This window comes from Panulirus ornatus, chromosome 58 (genome assembly GCF_036320965.1).
Source record: "Panulirus ornatus isolate Po-2019 chromosome 58, ASM3632096v1, whole genome shotgun sequence".
In the NCBI taxonomy this organism is placed as follows: Eukaryota; Metazoa; Arthropoda; class Malacostraca; order Decapoda; family Palinuridae; genus Panulirus; species Panulirus ornatus.
This window is the reverse complement of record NC_092281.1, coordinates 18050473-18071621: the sequence shown is the minus strand read 5'-3', so window position 1 is coordinate 18071621 and position 21149 is coordinate 18050473. Positions and strand designations below refer to the sequence as shown.

Here is a 21149-nt window from a genome sequence, read left to right as displayed (position 1 = left end):
AATTAACTATACAAATGCAACTTTGGCGCAGATCAAGATGAATTTTCATAGACGCAGAACTATAGACACGCCAAACTTCCGGACATACATATACCTTCTTTCATTGAACGTGTGCGATAAGGTGAAACAAACGCACTCTGTCATAAAAAGCCAAGAGAACTGTTTAAGTGGAAATTGATATTGTAGTCTTGGAGTCCAAGATCTTCCCAATTATTTTCCAAAACATGTCCAATATTAAGAATCCCAATGCTGACGATATCTTGCCTGTTCCTACATAACAGCATAGGATATATATATATATATATATATATATATATATATATATATATATATATATATATATATATATATATATATATATATTCTTATGATTAGTCTCTGTAACTTTATCAGCTTGGTAAATTATCGAGTCTAATGCAATAAACTCATTGCTTCGTTTTCATTTATAAAGTACCCATTTTAATCACTAGATGTCTCTGTAAGTTTGCATTCGAGGTTTAACGTCTTTCGTGGGTTGTTTGGTCGTTGAGCGTAGCCATAACTGACAATTTCCTATAAAGAAGTGTATACAATATGTTGTCTGCGATGCAAATAATTCCCCGCTTAGATTATCTTCCCATAGACAAATCTTGTTTTATTTTTGTTCAAAATAAATTCCATGGAAAGGCTAAAGGGATTCAGAAATATCTGGTTCAGACGACAGCAACATCAAGCAGTCGTCAGGGTAAGGTGAAGTGAGGGCTTCCTTGACTCCACCACTGCCAGTGGTTGGGACACCGGGAGGTAGCGGGTACGTACAGCGTAAGCTCCCGAAGGTTAGATGTTGACTTTTTTTTTTTTTTGTAGATCGGTTGCTTTGGGAGATGCGTGTAATTATTATGAATTGGTGGCAATACGTTTCATAGAAATGAGGATGGTGGGTTATGTAATATTGATAACGTGTGGACTAATTGCCTGGATTGTATAATTAATAGCTTAGTGCGTTAAAGTGAATTTGGGGAGGCCTAGTTTCCATATTATTTTGCATAGTAACTTGGGCAGTGATTCAATTTAGCCCACCACTGTAACACATTAACGCAGTATCGTACGTGACTAGGCTGTGTTACGAGGAGCAGCAATGGCTCGCACCCACGGCAGTCTTCAGGCCAGATCTTGCTTCGTTGGCCGACTGCTGGCATTGCCCTCCGTCAGCGACGCCCTCGCCTTGACCGCCAACGTCTATCGGAGAACAAAGGTGAGGTTGTCTGAAGCCATTGAAGAAGTGGCCATGCTACTGGTCTGTGTGCAATACGTTCTGTATGGTTATTTCATTGGTAGTAATTTATAAGGGTTTATAGTTAACATAATTTGCAACGGTGTCGGCTTTGAATACATTTGTGCCGAGTGTGATTTGGAGTATTGTTTCACGGAAAGATATGAAGGCAATTGTAACGTTATGTCTGGTAGAATGTAGAGTTGTTATATACGCTTGTAGAGATTCAAAACTGTGCAGACCTCGCCTAACCTTCCCAGCGGTTGAGATTTGACGGAATATTAAACATTCTCTTGGAAATATTGCACCAAAGATAGGACGTCACGTAAATGTCGCTTTCAAACGCTACAGCGCGAGCGGTCATGCGACTTTCTTGTTTTACGTCTGTTTACATGAACCCAGTTTTCCGGTACACACGACCCTCGCCGCTATCACCCTGAACATCGTACTGTATTGTAATTTTCATAATCATTCCTCGTGAATGTTACCGTACACAACCACTGCAGAACACAATCTCTTCATATCTCAAGTTAACTGTGCATATTTAAACCATTCTATTAGAATCATCTTTAATTTGATTTTGAATGTTTGAGGAAAGTTACTTTATCCTGGACAGCTAACAAGATTTACAGCTACATAGTGGTGATAATCGCCTTTATTACTTGTAATGTAAACAATGAAAGCTTAAAACTACTTAACAGGCATTAATGTGGAACTGTAAATTCCATCACGAAATATAAGGCCCTTGTTATCCTTGAATGGCCAAAAAGAAATAGTTTGTAAGCAGGAACTAGGCAGAACTGGCTACTTTCGCAGTCATAGCTTAAAAATTGAGAACTTTTTCTTCTGTCTCTGGCGGTAGTGGAAGATTACTGTATTTTGATGCCAGACTCTTATGTTGCCCGGCATATACAAACATACTTTTATGCTTGTCTTCGTTTTTAACAGGTAGATACTATTACCTGGTCTGAACGTTATCAAAATAAATCACTTCAGCTATACCCTATATTGCCGATATCCCCCCCCCCCCCAAAAAAAAAAGAAATGGAAGGGTAATTTTGGAAAAAGAAAGTTTAGTTTCGGAAAGTGTCTAGCAGGAGTGTCAGAGGGTTGTCAGTGTAAGGTTGCCGACCAAAAGCAATAGCTTGTTAAATACTTTCGAGTGACTGTCCATCCCAGGGATACATTGACGTAGCTTAGGGGAGAGGGGAACTGTTCCCCTTTGTTGAGATCGTTGCTCAAGTTGATTGGCGTGAGTTTAACAACTTTCCTTGCAGTTCAGCGGTCGCTCACTTACAAGAACTCCTTCGAGAATAGTAATATTTGGATACCTGTATATCTTTCACAACCGATTTATGCTCATTTGCCATTGTCGTGGAGAGAGAGGTGTCATTACATATAACTCTATCTGCAACTACATAGCTGGTCTTTTCGTACATTTACAAATTTTCCCGCGGCTGGGGAACGCACCCTACCACACTTTGTACAGCAGTTGTACCACTTTCCTCCTAGCTTTACTGACAACAGGGTGGTTGTTGTGCCACAGGACTACAGATGTGTGGGCGCGGTGGTGGGCGCCGCCGAGACCAGCGTACGGATCGCGATGACTGGGGCAATTCCTCTGGCCGCGCCCATCATCCACAGTGCGGGTGACTGGAAAGTCTTGGACGAGTGGGCGTGCCGCGGTCTGGACTCTGTAGAAGAGATGGCGCCCATCGTCACGAAGCCCACCAATGAGGTGAGGGTTTGTCCTCCACTTCAGTTCTAAACGGTTTCTTTTTCATTTATAATATCATACTCCACTATTGCTCTCGTATTCAAGTAATCTTCATTAATGCCAGATGTCAGAAATTCTAGATAGTCTTGATAAAAAGCTAATAATGTAATTTTAAACCTTTTTTCTTCATACGGTGTATTGGCCCACACTGTATGTACAGATGATAGAACTATCAGATTATCTTGAACTGGCTTAAAAGTAATCCAGGTAAGGGTTTAAACTCTGTACCTTCTAGTCTTGTGCCTCTTAATTGATTGCTGATACTGATCGTGTCAGATGGTGGAGGACATACAGGGTCGGGTGCTGAGTCTGCTCGCTGGCACCACCACTACCACCGCCGCCGATGACGAACCGCTCACATTAACCTCAGCCCTCACCACCAGAGTACACAACACCGTGAGTATTGTACCACTTCCTACCTGTTCATGAATTCCTTGAGCATTGCACTCCGACCATATTAACTATGGATTGTGCTCTAGTGTTGGATAGGTTAGCAGACACCTGGGAAATATTTGTCGGTGTATTGAATCTGTTTCAGATGATACGGATGATAGATCTTGTCATCTTTGATATTGGCAAATATTATCTGGTCAACTATGAGAATGTACCCAGCGTGTGTATGTATATATATATATATATATATATATATATATATATATATATATATATATATATGTGAATATTTATTTAGCTCTATGCGTATTGGCGAGATATGCTGCGCCGCTTTTGATATAATTTTCCTTGCTGTGCGGCTGGCGTGGTGTTATCTCTGTATCCTCGTAATCATCAGAGTTCGCGTCGGATAGTTGTGTTATTAGTTGAGAACATGCAGGAGTTCCCACAACATTTAATATATTCAAGAATTATTCAATAATGGCCAATATGATGTGAAAGTGTTAAACTCTACAACCACCTAAAGCGGTGATAGTCCAGTCAGACTCTTGAGCATAATTTTCCACAGCCTATTTTAAAATAGGTGAGGTAAAGCATAATTCTTAAAGTAGCGAGGCTTTATTTAGGTTAACTTGTGAAAGCGTGAGCGTCTTTTGGGTACAAGCCGCGTGATTGATTTTAAGAATATCTTTGATTTGTTTGACCTTGACCACCTGTTCTTTGGCAGGTGGAGTTACTGTCGAACACCAAGAGAGGCCGTACGGCGGCGGAAGTCGCCGAGCGTCTGCTGGAAGCGGCCCACTTTCTTCTGGACTACTACCTTCCCCCAGACGAGGGCGACCTCCAGGAGTCGAGTGAGTTCCACGACTTGCTAGAGTTGGGGATTGTCAAGAGTTCGTGGGGATTGGATGTGGTATTAGGTCTTTATCAAAAGAATTTCTTATAAAACTGTTGTACAGTTGTTTTAAACGATACTATAGGAAATCCTCTTCATATTCCAGCTCTTCCTTTCAAAACAATACACGTGTGAAGGCAAATGGGTCTAAAAACTGCTTTCACAGCTCTATTATTTGAATGCTCTTATTCACTTCATTAACCCTCGCACAGGCATTACTTTCAATAGAGAATTGACCACATAGAAGTCTTCCGTCCAAGCCACAGAGGAAAGGTATCTTGTAGGCAGTCGACACTGTCATGAATCCATCCACTCAATAACTGATCTAGACAAACTCCACGTTTCAAAGATTCTTCATGCAAACAAAGACTTTTAAATCCTTTCAAGATTCGGTCTCCACATTTTCCTTTCAGAATATTTAGTTGCTCATTTTACCCTCTATACAATAAGAAACCTGTTCAAGAATGTATGCTCTGTAATTTCCAGTCCGTATACTTTGACTTTGATTAATGTTCGTAATGTTTCCAGGAGCTATGTGGCAAGGCAGGAACATTTGTTAAACATTAGCATCTTGTATTTTTCTTGCCACAGACGGCAGGGGAGGTGGGGTGGTGACGAAGGCCTCCACACTAGCCCACAAGACCCAACTCCGCCTATTCAGGGTCACCCACTCCGTTATCCACCCACATCACCCGGACTGTGACTCCTCCAGACCCACACAGCTGGTGAGTACCAACCCCCCCCCCCCCCCCTTCACAGCCACACTACTGGTCAGGACTCTTTCCCTTCCCCACAGTGTCAGATGGTGGATTAGGCAGCATCTGTTACTCTGATCTCCATAACCTTCCTCGCAGTCTTCCGTCTTGTGCAGCCAAGCACGATAAAGTGACGATCTGTACCAAATAATTTGTATGTTCTACATTTAATCCCATCGGCTCCATGCAAGACCCTGGGTGTGATGGCCTGTCAACCTAACTTATTAGAAACTGGTCATACACCACGAATTCGTGATGAAAAGTCGTGCCATACACCTCGAGGAGTTGAGCTTGCAAAGTTGCAGAATTATTAATTTGATAAACTGGAAATTCATTTTGGATTTTACGTTAGGGACCGTCTCATCTGCTCGATCATGGACTTGTTTTTGTTTCGATCAGTTTTCGTCCGTCTTGGCCATCTGGTCTCGTCCCACCCAGAGTTGTGGGCCGATGTTTACTTGCGGTTGGTTTTTCTTGTCTGTGCTGACAACTGTGAGGGAGAGACTATGAATCATGACGCCAAGTCCCTCGGCACTCTGCTCTAAATCTAGAACAACGGCACCTCCGCGAGAAAGGGGTCGTGTTATGGTTCACGTGAGCACTATAATCCTAATTGCAAGTTTTATGATGAAATTTACATTGTTTTATAACGATGGAAATGTATGTTTTATGGACCCGGAGAAGCTCCATTATACGACTAACAGAGGCGAAGCTGGTTAAAGTGTGAACGGTAAGAAGGTGAAGTAGTCTTTAGGATACCATTGGGTAGATATTGCAGAGAACTGAACGATTGGATCCAAAAGGATCGATAAGTGGGTGGGAGAGAGGGCAGAGGTCTTGGGTATATGGGGAGTGTGTAGGAAGAGAGATCTTGTTTGAGGGATAGGATGGGCTTGTTTGATAGTACTCCCAGTGCTTGTCTTGAGTCCTGAATTCATCTTAAAAAAAAAAAAGTGGGTGAATGTGTTAAATTTATTTCCTTATGACACTGAGGAGCGAGTGCTTTATGCTAGGTGCGTGGTGACAAGCGGGGTACAATTTGGAAATCGACGTCTAGGTGAGCTCAAGTTGTTTGGTAATACAAGGGAGAGTAAACAGACTTGGCTAAGTTACAGAGGCCTGAACATTAAGGTTGAGAATTGTGCTTGTGATAAAGCGAATGAATGTGGTATGCAGAGGTGTGACGCTCTCTGTGGTCAGACTGTACCGTATGAATAAAATAGAAGAAACTACTAAATCTTTCTCTTGGCCTTATCCGTGGATGGTTACTCTGGTTTCTATACAGTATCCATGACAGCTGGTAGAAGTACACAGATGAAGTACCCTTTGTATTTTCCTAACAAAAATGATATTGTTAGCTTCAATAGATGTAATTTGATTTGTGGATCAGGGATGTAACTTTTGACCAAGTTTGGAACAATTTTAATTCCTATTTACTGTATAAAATTGGGCGAGTTTGGTAAATTAACATCTCTAACATTATAGTAAGAGTTGCATGGCATTACTTTTGACCAGATCATGACCAGGTTACAACCGAGGGTCGAACTATCCTACTTACTGTAGTCTAACAGAGGGAACTGAATTTCTACCAATCTGGCTAAGTTTTCATCCAAATATTTACAACAGTCCTTCTAGGTGTACTGCTATTACTAGGGAAACAATGGAATTCACTTTCTTCTAAAGTAATATTTATAATACGTATTGAATTTTTAAGAATGTTTTCATCTGTACCGAGAGCGCTAAATAGCCTAAGGAAACTGTACTCCTTGGCTCATAAGCCTATATTATATAATCCAATCCCAATTTACAAAGAATCTGCAGAAATGCTAAAAGTAAACCAAGTCGTAACTTGTCAGGTTAGATGTGCCGCGAGGGCTGCTCGGGAGTGGTACTGGACTCCGAAACCGTGGCTAGGCGTGAACCATCTGACAACAGTTGCCCGGATCATATACAGTTTGGCCCTGCACGCATACGCCCGCCTCTCGGCCATTCTCCAGACTCTGCTTCCCTTGGTGTCCTCCCTAGACCCCAGATCTGCTGCCAGTGTGACCGCCAGAGCTATGATGGACCTCTGCCACATCGTGGCAAAGATAACCAGGAAGCTACTGCTTCGTCTTGCAATTTTCTGCATGGCATTAGAAGGCGAAATTATGAAGATTTGGGTAATTAACCTCGAACTAATTCAGATTCGTGAACTTTTCATAAAGTTGACAGCTAAATGTAATCGGCTTTGTTTTTAAGTTTGATATTTCAACTTCATTCATAGATTCTTGTGTTGATTTGTTTACCTTTTGTGAACTGATTGTTCGAAATAACTGGTACGTCTGTAGAATTAGAATTAATCGTGTGCGAGCTACTAGAAAATTGCCTTTTTCAAACTGGTACTGAATAAATTTTGACACTTTTCGGAGGTGAAATTTTCAGGATTTGGTTAACAATAACAATTGTGATTACTGACCGTGGTGCAAGATACTCCCTAATAGTTTGTCCTTCCCGAAACTGTAGCATTACGACCCTTGTGTATGATATCTTTCACATGACCCGTAAAGGCTAGACTAAAAAACTGTCGTACCATTATGTTAAGTACCGTACGCCTTAGAAGTTAAACATTTATCTTCCTCCCGACAGGCGTGGTCAGACTATCGCCTGCGATGTATACTGACTTCCTGGGAGCAGCGAGAACGAGCGTCAACAACCATGGTCTGGGGACTGGCCACCATCGAGGAACGCGAGGAATCCACAACTTCCTAAACCCACCCACCCTGCCATCATCCCTCCTCCTGTGTTAACGCGTCACTGAGGGACATTTTTTTTTTTTAAGCATTTCGCTTGTAATGGTCAGAATTCAAATCGCAATATTAAGAGTATCTTCCTCGAAAAGTACACTCAAAAGATAATGAAATCTTAATTACTTCATGATCCAGTTGTATGGATAACTTCATGTTACCAGGACTGTTCATAGACTTTTCTTGCATATCGGAATTTGTGTTGCAGACTTCTGCAGTACAAGTATATTTTAAAGTAAAAAGAAATGTGGATGTTCCAGTAGCGTACTTTGTAGCCATGATTTCCTGTAAATTGGTATATGATTTGTCTATAGTATTTCACTCGGATGTTCAGTAACATTATATTCTTTATTCTTGAATAGTTTGTTTCCCTAAATCATACAGATGAAAGATGTCTCATTAATGTCAGAAGTGTGGCATAACAGGACAAGGCTTCTGACATTACAAAAACATCGTTGAACGATTGGTAGAAAGTCTCGCACAATAATAAGTTGAGCACCATAAAAAATAATGGTCCGACCTAAGCACACGTTCACTAACTTCATATAACTTTATTACTCGACACACTTAAAGGGAACGAAGTGCAAGTTTAACTACATTAAGAGTTTAAAGCCGTAAACCTCAAGCGGTGGTAACGGGAAGACACTTTTTTTGTGATGTGAAAATTGCTCTTTGAGGAAAGTTTGGGACGCAAAGTTTCAAACTATATTTTCTTTGCAAAACTGTAATTTATTCGTGTAGTATTATGAGTGTGAGAAAATATCAAATACATGAACAGCAAGGTACACTCCTTGAGTACGTGATCTTTCACCCAAATATGAAAAGTCGAAGGCCAGACCATTATACCCAAGGATTGTACAGACTTGCTGAAGAGGTTTACCATGTGATTCAGTGTAACAGTAACATTCTTATACATCTCCACCTAGTGTCTCGTAGCGTAAAAATTCGCTCTTCTGCGTCCTGGGGATGGTTTACCACTAGCTTCTTTAGGCGAGGGGAGGAATGGACGGGAGGCTAAGCCCGGGATGATTAATGTAAGAAGCCGAGCAGGACAGGTTCTCCAGGATTCGACTTCGTCAGCCGGGAGTGCTTGAAGGGATATGACCGAAGCTTTAGGAGCTCCATCCTTGTTGTAGCTCTCATATTGAAGAGTAAAAGGTCTTATTTGTGGAATTCTCCTTAGAATGAATATGGATACTTAAACTTCCCAAAACTATAAGTTCAGGAACTAGTTAGTCTGTAATGCAAGTTTGTATGGAATTATCGCCCGAAGAATAACACAGGAATCTGAAATTTATTACGGAAATAGATCAGTTATATGACGAAGGGAAACCTACGCATTTGGCAGATTTATGACAACAGGACTAAGCTAAAAAAGCTATTTACAAAAAGGATTATATATATATGAAATGTGATAAAAATTGGAAGAAAACATAAAGGTCTAATATTTAAATTGAGACTGAAATTAAGACTGGAAATAGTCTTGGGGAAGAAATATGATTGGATACATAAATGTCGAAACTTTAATGGAATAATTCTTACGTACGGCTACGTTAGACAAAACCTAGGAGACATTGTAAGTGGTTACATACTGCTTTCCTCTAACCCAAGTGATCGAATGACCCAGCAAGGATGAAGCTTTGATACCATCAATATGGTATACAACTCCTGATTAAGCAGTTGGATTATAAAGTCCATCAACTTTGACCGTAGATATGATGTGCCATTTGGCATGAGCCATAAGGATCTGTCTAGTCAGAATGTCTCGCTATTATCACCCAAGGGTGGTTATGCTCGCGTAGTTAAGACGCCAGGCACGTTATAATAATCTGGAAACTTATTTTTCCCTCTAAATATAATCTCGTCTCTAGAGAGGAGTTTGAGGTGGTAGTTAACCAACGTATGATGATACCCAGGCGTAACTCGTTGGTGTCCAGGCAAATATTCTAAAGTATTTGAATCTGATTCCATACCATTATCATGTCTGCACAGTTCCTGTCCTCTCCAATAGTTTCTACTTTTAGAAACTTGTACTCTTGTCAACTCGAGTCTTCTACGCTATTCTTGTACATTTATGAGCGTCCTTCAGATGGAAGTCAATGCAACGTGTTTATTTTGTACATATTCGACATTCTGGGACCCCATACAACTCTGCCCCAGTCTCCCATTTGTCACCCATCACGGTGATCTTACCTAAACTGTTTATTCTGCGGATGATTGTAAATGTCTCCCGTGAATCTTTTGTGACTTCTAATCACACTGCGCTACACTTTGAAGTCATTTGACCCTTTATAGAAGCCTAAAACTTGTCTCGTCCACTCTGCTAAATGTTTCCTGCATGGCTACCAGAACTCTATTACCCGTAAGAAAAATTTTACCACTTCCGTCCCTTAACATTTTGTCTTGATAAAGTATGTCGAGAGAAAAAAAAATCGTATACGACTGTAGATATGGTAACGTACTGTAGGGGAAGTATCATTTCTTGGAATTTTACAGATGGTGGGTTCCCATTCATATGGCGTTCCTTAGAACAAGCTGCACTTGTGGTGACGAGTTTACAGCCAACAAATAAGAAGTGGATCTAGCATGGATGAGAATCTGATACACAAAATTGACTGCTTTTTTTTTTTTTTTTGTTACTTCCTTGATAGAATAACTTATTCAATCATCTGCGTACAGCAGAAGTTTCTGCTACACTATCGTCATGTTACCAGAAACAAGATGCTGGAGTGAGGAACCTGTTGAAACCCAATACGTTAAATCTTTCATCAATTTTATCAACATCTGGGATCATTGTATTGCTTGACAGAAATGAGTACAACCGATGCACAGAATTTTCAAGACTAGTGTATATTGATGCAAAAGTATCGTGGTTACTGTATCGAAAGCTTTTTATAATTCTCGCATAACTTTTTTTGCTCCATATCAAAATGTGATATCTGAAAGAATTATAAGACATGTAATAGTTGAGTATGACCATACAAATTAGTGTTGGATTCATTCATCACACTATGTTCCATAAAACATTAATTCATCTGGTTATACACAACACATTGGACCACAAGAAGTGAGAAGTCTTTTCAGTTTTATACTATAGACAAGAAATGGAGATGCTGACATAAAAGGGGATAAAAGAAGAAATAATAAGACCAGCAAACGTGTTGGTCGTCGATGCCTGAGGCAGGGGTCGCTAGGTGGCAGCACTGTCAGGGAAGTTGCAGGCGTTAGTATAACCCACGTCACGAGAGCTTAGAGTTGTCCTTCTTTTTAGATATTTTCTTTGTTATTGTTTTCGAAGAGGACAAACGTTTATGTTATGAGACCAGTGTAGATTAAGTGGTTTCTGCCTTCAAGATGACGGATGATTATGATAACGTATTTTTCCAAGCTTTAGAGAAGACCCGTGATCAAGTGACTAAGTGTGCCTTCATGATTTTAGAGTATGTGGAGGACGGTAAGTTATCAACTTTGGCGTAGTGGTTATTCTGCCGATGAGTTAATAAAACTATTTTGGTATTTCATTTTCGACATCGTCTTGTTTTTGCCATCTCTGTCTCACGCTAAGGTAGACTAGGGTTTCCTGAGGTAGAGTAGGGTCTGGGTTGAGATTCCTTGTTGGAGGTGTAGGTAAATTTGTTGGATTCCACCTTGTTTGGATGGGATGAATCGACTATAGATTACACTTCTCCATCAGTTTTTGCTGCCATCTGATCTGCTGACTATGTTCCACACTGCTTGGCTTTTGTAAAAGTTGAACGACATAACGCCTTGTAGGAATTACTGGAATCTGCCCTTAATACAACGGTGATATCACACGTACATTATAGTGCTCTATCATCTTTCCTTTGGCCTTGATTACCATCTGTAGAACTATATTCTGGGTCCATAGGGTCTTAACTCTTGAATGAGGTGAGAGACAGAGGAGGTGTGGCAGGAAGCAGCCACCTCATTGTGCATTCTTAGGACCCACTGAACCTAGAATTATCATGTGTACCCACATATTCTTGCCTCCAGGTGAGAATTTAAGCTTATAGAAAGAGGACCTGATTAACACCAATATATCTCTTGGAAAAATGTCTTGGTTATAGATTAAATAAATAGATATGTACATTTATACATTATAAATTTTGGCCAAAGACATATGACAAAACATGTTTTTTAAGAATTACTTTTTTCTTGTTTCAAGACATGGGGCAACATTAATGCCTTATTTTATTAGTCTGAATCACTCCATGTAATTTGTTGAGACAGAGTAAGATTTCAGACATTCATAGATTGTTCTAATATCGGACTATAATGGTTTGTATCTTTCTTATTTATGAAAGCATGAATCAGGGTTATAAGTGTTTTCTTTCATACTTGATCGCCATTTCCTGCATTAATAATGTAGCACCAGGAACAGAAGAAGAAAGGCCACACTTGCTTATGAACATTCTCTTGCTATCAAGTGTAATGCATGAAAACCACAGATCCTTATCCTCAAATAGTTCCCACACACCTTTCCATAGTTTACCCCAGCCACTTCACATGCCCTGGTCCAGTCCATTGACAGTACGTTGACCATAAGTCTCTATATCCCATGCACACCTTTCACCCTCCTGCATGATCAGACCATGATCATTCAAAATCTTTTTCACTTTTATCTCTCCATCTCCAACTTGGTCTCTCCCTTCTCCTAGTTCCGTCCACTTCTGACACATATATCTTCTTTGTTAAACTTTCCTCTCTGATTCTCTCCATATGTCCAAGCCATTGTAGCTCACCCTCTTCAGCTCTGTCAACCAAAATTCTTTTTTATTACCACACCTCTCTCGTACCTGTTATTGCTTATCCGACACTTCAACCATCAGCATATCCCAATCCAAAGGTGATAAGTAATGCTGAATTTAATGGTTTTATTTTACATATTTTATGACAAAGATTGTACTTATTCTTCTAGATGCGCTGAAGGCCGAGCATTTATCTGACCTTGAAAATTGCTTGATAAGCTGTGTTGAGGCAGAGCGTCAAGTGGCTCTTTCTAAGGAAGCAGCTAAGGAAGCTGTAAAAAGAGCAGTGGATGAAGAGTCTGAATTGCCAGATTCAGATAAATATGATGAGGTAAAGAAACAAGATGTTTGTGTGTGCAGTCATACATGATTTATCTCTTGCTCTTCTGTTTGCTTTTAAAGACTAGTTTACTGCATATTATATTCACTTATTGGCAGACATTTAGTACATAACTAGTGGACTATGTATCTCTGTGAATTCCTTGTGAAACAACAGTCACAGCATGTGTGTAATTGTACAAACATCTCATTCACTGTATTCTTTCAGTGCTAATTCCATATTACAAAATGAAAATAGCAGCTAGGGAGTAGAGGAGAAATATTACTTCCCACACATTCCTTTTATTTTGTAGAAGCCACCTTAAATGGGCTAGAAACTGTCCCATTGTACTTCATTTTCCAAAAGGTGGAACAGAAGTGAGAAGTGCTCATCATACCTGAAGCTTCAGGCTGGTGTGTCTGACTGTATTTGGCTGTAACTTGAGAATAAGGGAGAGTTAGGTACTGTAGTATGTTTCAATGTATTGATTGTGATTGAGATAAACCTCAAGGGGGAGAGAGAAGAACTGTTTGGATATGTTTCTGGAGTAAAATCAGGGGTTAGTGTGGGAGCAAGGAAGGGGTTGTATTTTTGATGAAGGGGGATTTGTGGAAATGTGTGAAAAAGCATAAGGAGGTGAGTCCCGGCTGTAGCTGAGAAAGTGGATTACAAGAGATGGGTAATTATTAGTGTGAAAGTGAGAGAAGGAAGAGGCAAGTATGTTGGGAGGTGCTGAGTGGGTGTTTGCAATTTTATTGTGAGGGATCAGGATTTAGTGGTGGATTATTTGAATGTGAATGTGGGTACTGTGGCAATTGAAGGTATAATTAGGGGGCATGGGATACCCACTGATGTAAATGAAAATGGTTAACAGCCTGTGGAGGTCTGTGGTGAAAAAGGAATTTGGAATACCTGATTTAAAAAAGAGGGACTTACTTAAGTACACATGGGTGAGTAGGTTAGATGAAAAGCAGACATTATTGGAATATTAGTAAGTGATAGATTTGTGAGACTGTTGGATGTGAAAGTGCTAAGAGGGGCACTTGGTGCGATGTCTTATCATAACATGGTGGAGGCAAGGTGAAGGTTTGTAGAGGCTTTTAGAAAAGAGGAAATGATATTGGTGGGAAAAAGGTGAAGTCATTGAGCTTGGAGGAGAGTCTTGTGTGAAGAGATACTATATTTCATATTTGATTATCATATTTCTTGTAATTACTTTGGTAAGTCCTAGTTGTCTGTCTGGGATTTTTTTTTATCATATACAGTGGATGACTCCATGGAGAAAAACGTATTTGCCTGAAAGAATAAAAAATTACTGTAATTATTTCTTAAATACTGTACAATTTCCATCTCCTAACACCTCCAGGAGGACTAGCAATGATAAACTATTTGTTAGTTTATTTACTGTCTTTCTCCAAAGTCTTAGTTTGAGTTCCATATTTTTTTCATTACGTACAAGTACATATATTTTATTTTTCAACATCGCATGGGTAGCCACTACCAGCTGATCTGCTTCTGGCAGGAAAAAGAGTACAAGAATTTGTGTGAAAAGGAATTGAGTGTTGACAGTACTGAGCCTATCGCAAAAAGACCACCGTAGGAGAACTTTGAGACAAATTATTTGCTATTAAGATTTTGTATGAGTACTTGAATACTTAAAGTCAAGTATTTGCTTTTTAAATTATACCAAATGTAGACTATGCATCTCAAGTTTGGCCTCCTCACTTAAAGAAACATAAAAATCTAATAGAAAAAATCCAGAAGAGGGCAACAGAGAGGGTACCAGATGTAAGAAAGCCGAGTTACAGAGAGATATAAGAGGATGTTATATTTCCTGCCATGGAGAGAAGAATAAGGGGAATCTTGATTATAGCCTTAATCAGACTGACAGTGTTAGTGGCAAACAGGCCTTTGAAAGATGCAAGGATAACATAAGTTCCTGGCAGTAAACTTTTTAGAAAAGAGATAGAAAAATACCTTTACAGAAATAAAGTTGTGGATAATTTGGTAATCTACGTAATGAAACTATGGATGTAGACAGTTAACAAACATTTGAAAAGTATGAAAGTAGAGAAAGTTAGAGAGATGGGGGCCCCACTCTCTATGTACAAGTAGATAATTACTCATCTAATGAGAATATGTCACTGTCTTATGATTATTTCATTACAGGTTTATTTAGAGAGTTTAGAGGAGCTAGAACAAGACAGAGATATTCAAGAAGTTATAGATAATGCTCCCAGTGTGAAGACATTTAGGGAACAACTCCTGGCACAGAGTGGTATGTATAATTCACCTAGAAGCTTTTATAGATATCATGTTATTACACAGCCTTGCTGTTCAACACAGATGGAAATTTTAGATAATTGATGATTTCATTGCATTGATATTTGTATTATCACCTTATAAGGTAGTTTGGAATTTCTATATTGATAATGCAGTAACATATGTGACTGAATTTATCAAATCATTCTGTGAGGAAAATTAAAGCAAAAGGGGAATTGGGGGTAAGATATGAATGAGAGTTGGTTTCATTATTTTAAAGGACTGCTGAATTTGTTAGATGATTGGAAGATGGATGTTGTGAGTTTGGGACAAGGTTGTATGCACAGTGAGTGAGACATGGTGGATAGCAAGGTGAAAAGATAAGGCAATGAAAATCTAGCACAGGATGAAGTGTGGCAAATTGGCACAAGTAGATGGGATTGCAGGAGAGTTTCTCAAGAGAAGGGTTGATGTACTATCGATAGTTTTTTCAGGCTGTTTGATGTTTATATAACTCTAGGTTAGCATAAGGAATGGCGGGATGCATGTTTCATGCCCGTCTATAAAGGTAAATTTTCAATTGCAAGGAAATTTGTCTTGAGGGTACTTGGTAGTGTGTAGAGAACAGTGATTCAGAAGATGGTGGCATGCTCAAAACTTGATTATTAGGAGGCAGTTTGGCTTGATAAGACAAAGAGGATGTGAACCATGTGATTGAGAAATGCTTGGAGAATGAGAACAAATTATATGTAGCATTGTAGATCTTGAGAAAGCATATGATAGGTTTGACAAAAATGCCTTTTGAAAAGTGCTACAAGTATATGGGCATGCTTAGAATGTTACTTATGGTTGTTGTGTTTTTACTGAGAGAGTAAGGTGTGTGTGCAAGTAGTGGGGAGGATGAGAAATGTTTCTTAGTGAAGGTAGGTCTCTGGTACTGATTTATGGAGTTACCATGGCACATACACCCCAGTATACCACATCTTTCCAATGCACCATATCCTCTGCACATTTCACCCTCCTGTACATTCAGGTACTGATCTCTCAAAATCTCATTCCACCCTTACATCTCCAATTTGGTCTCCTTCTCCTCCTCCTTGTCCCTTCTACTTCTGACACATATATCCTGTTTGTCAACCTCTCTTCACTCACCCTATCCATAAGTCTGGACCATTTCAGCACACGGTCTTCAGCTCACTCAACCACACTTTTTTATTGCCACACTCTTTTATACTCTTTTATTACTTAACCAACCATCTCACACAACACAGTGTCTTCAAACATTTCATTTCCAACACATCCTCCTTTGTCTGCATATGCTCATGTATAGCCCATGCCTCACATCAGTACAACATTGTTGGGACTGCTACACCTTCAAATATACCCATTTTCACCCTTACAGATAATGACCTCTTTTCACACATTCTTCAGTGTTTCCAGAACATTTGCCCCCACCATATGACTCACTTCTGCTGCCATGTCCACTCCCAGGTATCAGAATCTTTTCCGTTTCTCCAAATTTTCTATTCAAACTCACACCCCCAACCAACCTGTCCCACTACTCTGCTAAACCTAGTAAACTTGCTTTTATTCATATTTACTCTCAACTTCCTCCTTTCACAAACTCTTTCAAAGCCAGCCACCATCTTTTCAGCAGTTTCTCATTCAAATCTGCCATTGCTTTTCTCCAGGACTCTTGCATTTACTAATCTCACTACCCCAACCATAAACAAATTAAACAATGGTAACATCACATTCCTGCTGCAGACCAACTTTCACTTGGAACCACTCACTCTTCTTCCTATTTGTACACACACCTTACACCCTTGATAAAAACTTCTCGCTGCTTCTAGTAGCTTTTCTCTTAACACCATATATTCTTAAGACCTTCCATAACCCAGTCATCTGTAGGGTTGGAAGTCATCTATCAGTTAATGATGGTTTCTTCTTTAGCTAGTTGTCAACTAACCAATCAATTTCTTACAATTTTTATCTGATCACCCAAGCTGTACCTGTTTGCTTGACTGAAAACAACATATACAGTCTGTTAGACAATTGGCATCAGTGTCACTAAAGAGAAACTGATCTCATTGCCTTAAGACATATTGTATTTTTTCAATCAGAATTATTCTATTAGGGTAATGGAATAGCAAATCCCTTACATCTCTTACCTTTGACAGCTCATGGGATAGGGTTCATTGCCCTGTGCTGTGCAATATTGAATCTCACAAAATGTGCATGACTAGGCATTGGATCCATCCCCTGTAATTGAAAATACAGATAATGATAATAGAAGGATACAGATGATTATTATATGAAGAATATTTCACAGTTGGAGTAACAATATATTGTCAGTTCCAGGAGGAAGTTCAAATGCTGATGACAGTGAGGAACTGGTAACAACCCAACACTCAATAAATATTATTGACCCTATCAGCAAGAAGGTCATGACAGATCCAGTACGCAACAAACACTGTGGTCATGTTTATGATCGGTCATCTGTAGTTGATATGATTAAAGTAAAAAAGCGGAAAGGATTCAAGTAAGTATAATATTGGGTTGCGGTTGTTTTGCTATTCATTTTTGGACCACTTTGTGCGGAGTCCAGATTCATTTTGCAGTTGCTGTAAACTGTTTTATTGAACTTGTGTAATGGGCATACCATTTCACAAAATTCTTCAGCGAACAAAATTATTGTTCAAGTCTTTGATGAAATTGTAATTTCTTTTATGTCTTCCTTAACCTTTAAATGGGTGTATTGTCCAAAAATTCCATCATGGATTGCACAAATGTAAAAAAGTAACAAACATTTATTTTTTAAATAGATGATAGATTAGCATTTACAAGTACCAGGAAATTTTCAGGAAAGTATATTATTACCTTTTTCTTGGCCAGATTCCTTGCTGACTGAGCATTGAGAGAGGTGTGAATAATATGTTAGGCAACTCCTGATTTATTCATTTTTATTTATAATAATCCCAGGATCTATGAAAAACAATCCTGGTGTTACTTATGGTCTCTTTCGAGAGGCTTTTGCAACCCAAGGCTGTACTATTTCCAGTACCAGGAAAATATGGACTGCTTTGAGTTGAGAAATCCTTAACGAGATTGTACTTACTCAAAATTATGTAGCCTCACCAAAGGTGACTTTTCACTCATGGTACTACTTCATGCAAACAGATTCCAGTATCACCACAGCTCCAGATGAGAGAGGATGTGGAATATGATGTTTCTTTCTTTTTATTAAGCTTGTTTTCCCTGTACTCATAATGTAGATAGGCACAGATTTGGCAGTAAGTAGGAAATACAGTGTCTGCAAAAAGCCTTGCTCTCCCCCATATATTTTCGAAGGCAATGCATGGCTAAGATTTGTTGTGGGTACTAGCATATGATGCTCTCAGAAGATAATCATTGTACATCTGGTCACCAAGAGTAGAGTTTCTAATGGTATGGGCACCAGCAACCCTCCTCGATTTGCCTCAGGAACAATGTTCTGCTTTTACTCTTCCAGGGTCCCACTTTATTTTGAGAATTTTGCTTGTCATTGAAAATGTATGGGAAAGCAGACAAGGTTTTTAGCAGACACTGATTATGTAGGAATATTACACCTATCATGCCAGACTTCATTAAGAAGGGGACTAGCTGCAAAGTATGGGAAGGATTTTTTTTTTTTTTTTTTTTTTTTTTTTTTGAGGTGGCATGGGCAGCAGAGGCCTTAATCAAAGCCATCCCATTAAGGTCACCACGCAAGTCCATTGAAGGATTTTTTTTTTTCTTTTCAGTGAAAACTCTGCTTTTATTTCATAAATAGGCTAAACATTGTTGATGAATAACATAAGTATATGTAGAATTATTACATAAGCCTTTTATACTACTAATAAGTATATGGAGATAAGAGTGGCTGGTATGTATGCAAAGGACATGGGAGATATTGTTTCTCTGGAAATATTCTAGCTCCTTATGTCGACTTCATTACAAGAGACCTTCATCATCCCAGGATTACAGTGAATAGAGAATATTAGATGCAGTGTTATGTAATTTCTTGCATAAACTTGAGTTCACTGGGGATGCCTCCCCTACCACCTTACTTGAGTTCCCATCAAATCACTCTGTTGCTTAGTTTTTCACGTCTCATGCTCTTCTTTCTTTTCTTTACCAGCTCATAGGTATCATAAGAGCCCCTCCAAACTTTAAGTCATCCAACAAAATACATGTTTTCCATAGTCATCATGTATGCATGACCTTCAGTTGAATAGCTTTGTACTTCTAATAGTGGTTGTAGGGGCACTGAGGATAGTCGATTTTTTCCCTGTGCCTTCCTAGCGATGGAAGAGACATATGTAGGTTAATAATCATATGTTAAGTCAGCTAGAATTTAAAGAGTCAGGAAAAGGTAGAACATTAATTGATGTCAGCTGCAGTTTCTTAGAGAACATTAAATGATGTTGGCTGCTGTTTCTTGATTGGTTTTCTTGTTGCATATTAGTAGTTTGTAGAAAGGTTAACTGTAATAAATGCTTTCAGTTTAAGGAATAAAGAACCAGAGTTGTATATATATATTTTTAGTTGCTGCTTCTGGAATAGGATATAAGAATCATCTAAAACAAGTAAAATATTTTGAAAAGAATTAGTATGGTACTCCATCACTTATATCCCCAGCCCCCTTATGCGCAGATGTTGTTACATGATAATTGCATCATAAAGATGATGGTAATGAACTAGAATGTTTTCGAACATATTTTGACTGTGAAGAATCATTTCATGGAGAAGTGCACAGTCTTGTCATTTTTTGTTTGTAATGCAATATTTTCACTTGTATCCTTGTTATTAACCATCATCATTGTGTGTATTTAAGAAATAAGAGTAGAAGGTGATATATCATACACAGTACCACCATGTCCTTCTTTCTAAAGATGAGGAAGAATACCCCCAGACATGCTGGCTGTGATATGCCTAAGCATATTCTTGTTATTTGCCATAAGTGCTGTAACTATGTATGAAATAAGGGTGAAGTGTGAAACAAAGTTCAAGAAAAAGAAATGACATATCCTTCCCTTCCCTCTCATCTTGAGATGGCAACCACATTCTTTCCTCCCATTTACTCAGCACTACTTTTAGACAGTACGAGATAGTTACATCACTTTTTTTATTTTCTTATACACACCAATCTTTCAAGTCATAATAGAAAGAGCATTTGTACACACATGGTGATGGAATTTCCAGCTGGTCTTGATCTCAAGTTTAAGGGTTAAAACCGTATCTTGCAAGGAAAGGTTTGAAGGTATTAATAGTGACATTCCATCTGTTTAATATGACCCAGTATATCCCCTAACACTTTTATTGTAATGTGCTTCTTTCTTCTTCTAATGATTGAATTAATAATTCCTGTGATAATGATTGAATTAATTATTCCAGTGGTATCTTGTTTTTGAAAAAACAAATCAGTAATTACATTTGCTGTACATTTGTGTATGAGATTTATTTAATTTTTTACTCATTAACAAATTGCTTCATATTTACAGATGCCCCAGCATGGGATGTGGATATCGTGAGCCTCTAAAACTTCATGACTTGGAGGATGCTCTTGATGTAAAGCGAAAGATTATATTCCATCAGAAAAAGTATGGTAATCAGTAGAGGGATAGTAGATGGGATCATTAGATGTATTAGTTGTCAGAACCCCCAGACAAAGCAGCACCTTGTTAGGAATAAAATTATTTTTGTAAAATTTTTCTCCTTTCAACCTTTCTTGCAGTCATGAAAAGTTTTAGGCTTATTGGGTTTACACTTGGTAAAAAGAAAACTGTATTAGGAAGTCCTGAGATATATTTAACTGAGACTTGGAACCCTTCTTTCGCAAACACATATTAAAAGCATTAATGGTATGGAGTCAATTTAGAGGATTCTTTAGATTTGCATAATTTTTAGTCATAACTTAGGA

General features: G+C 38.8%; 2 protein-coding genes across 6 annotated transcripts; both read left to right on the top strand.

Moving 5' to 3' along the window:
* Window positions 1-703: 703 nt before the first annotated feature.
* On the top strand, window positions 704-8217 carry LOC139766596 (perilipin-1-like). Of its 5 annotated transcripts, none has more exons than XM_071695450.1 (8): window positions 704-801; window positions 1097-1234; window positions 2799-2990; window positions 3306-3425; window positions 4150-4276; window positions 4909-5042; window positions 6934-7234; window positions 7701-8217. In XM_071695450.1, exons 2-8 carry the CDS (start codon window positions 1118-1120, stop codon window positions 7859-7861), a joined length of 1152 nt encoding a protein of 383 aa, XP_071551551.1. In that variant the 5' UTR covers window positions 704-801; window positions 1097-1117; the 3' UTR covers window positions 7862-8217. The 5 variants fall into 5 exon arrangements, with proteins under 5 accessions (XP_071551551.1, XP_071551555.1, XP_071551556.1 ...); XM_071695454.1 differs by having other exon boundaries at window positions 6929-7234; XM_071695451.1 differs by having other exon boundaries at window positions 719-815.
* A 2831-nt stretch (window positions 8218-11048) lies between these two features.
* LOC139766597 (uncharacterized) lies at window positions 11049-20936 on the top strand. Its single transcript, XM_071695456.1, has 5 exons — window positions 11049-11312; window positions 12798-12958; window positions 15116-15224; window positions 17564-17750; window positions 20731-20936. Exons 1-5 carry the CDS (start codon window positions 11213-11215, stop codon window positions 20843-20845), a joined length of 672 nt encoding a protein of 223 aa, XP_071551557.1. The 5' UTR covers window positions 11049-11212; the 3' UTR covers window positions 20846-20936.
* Window positions 20937-21149: the final 213 nt, after the last annotated feature.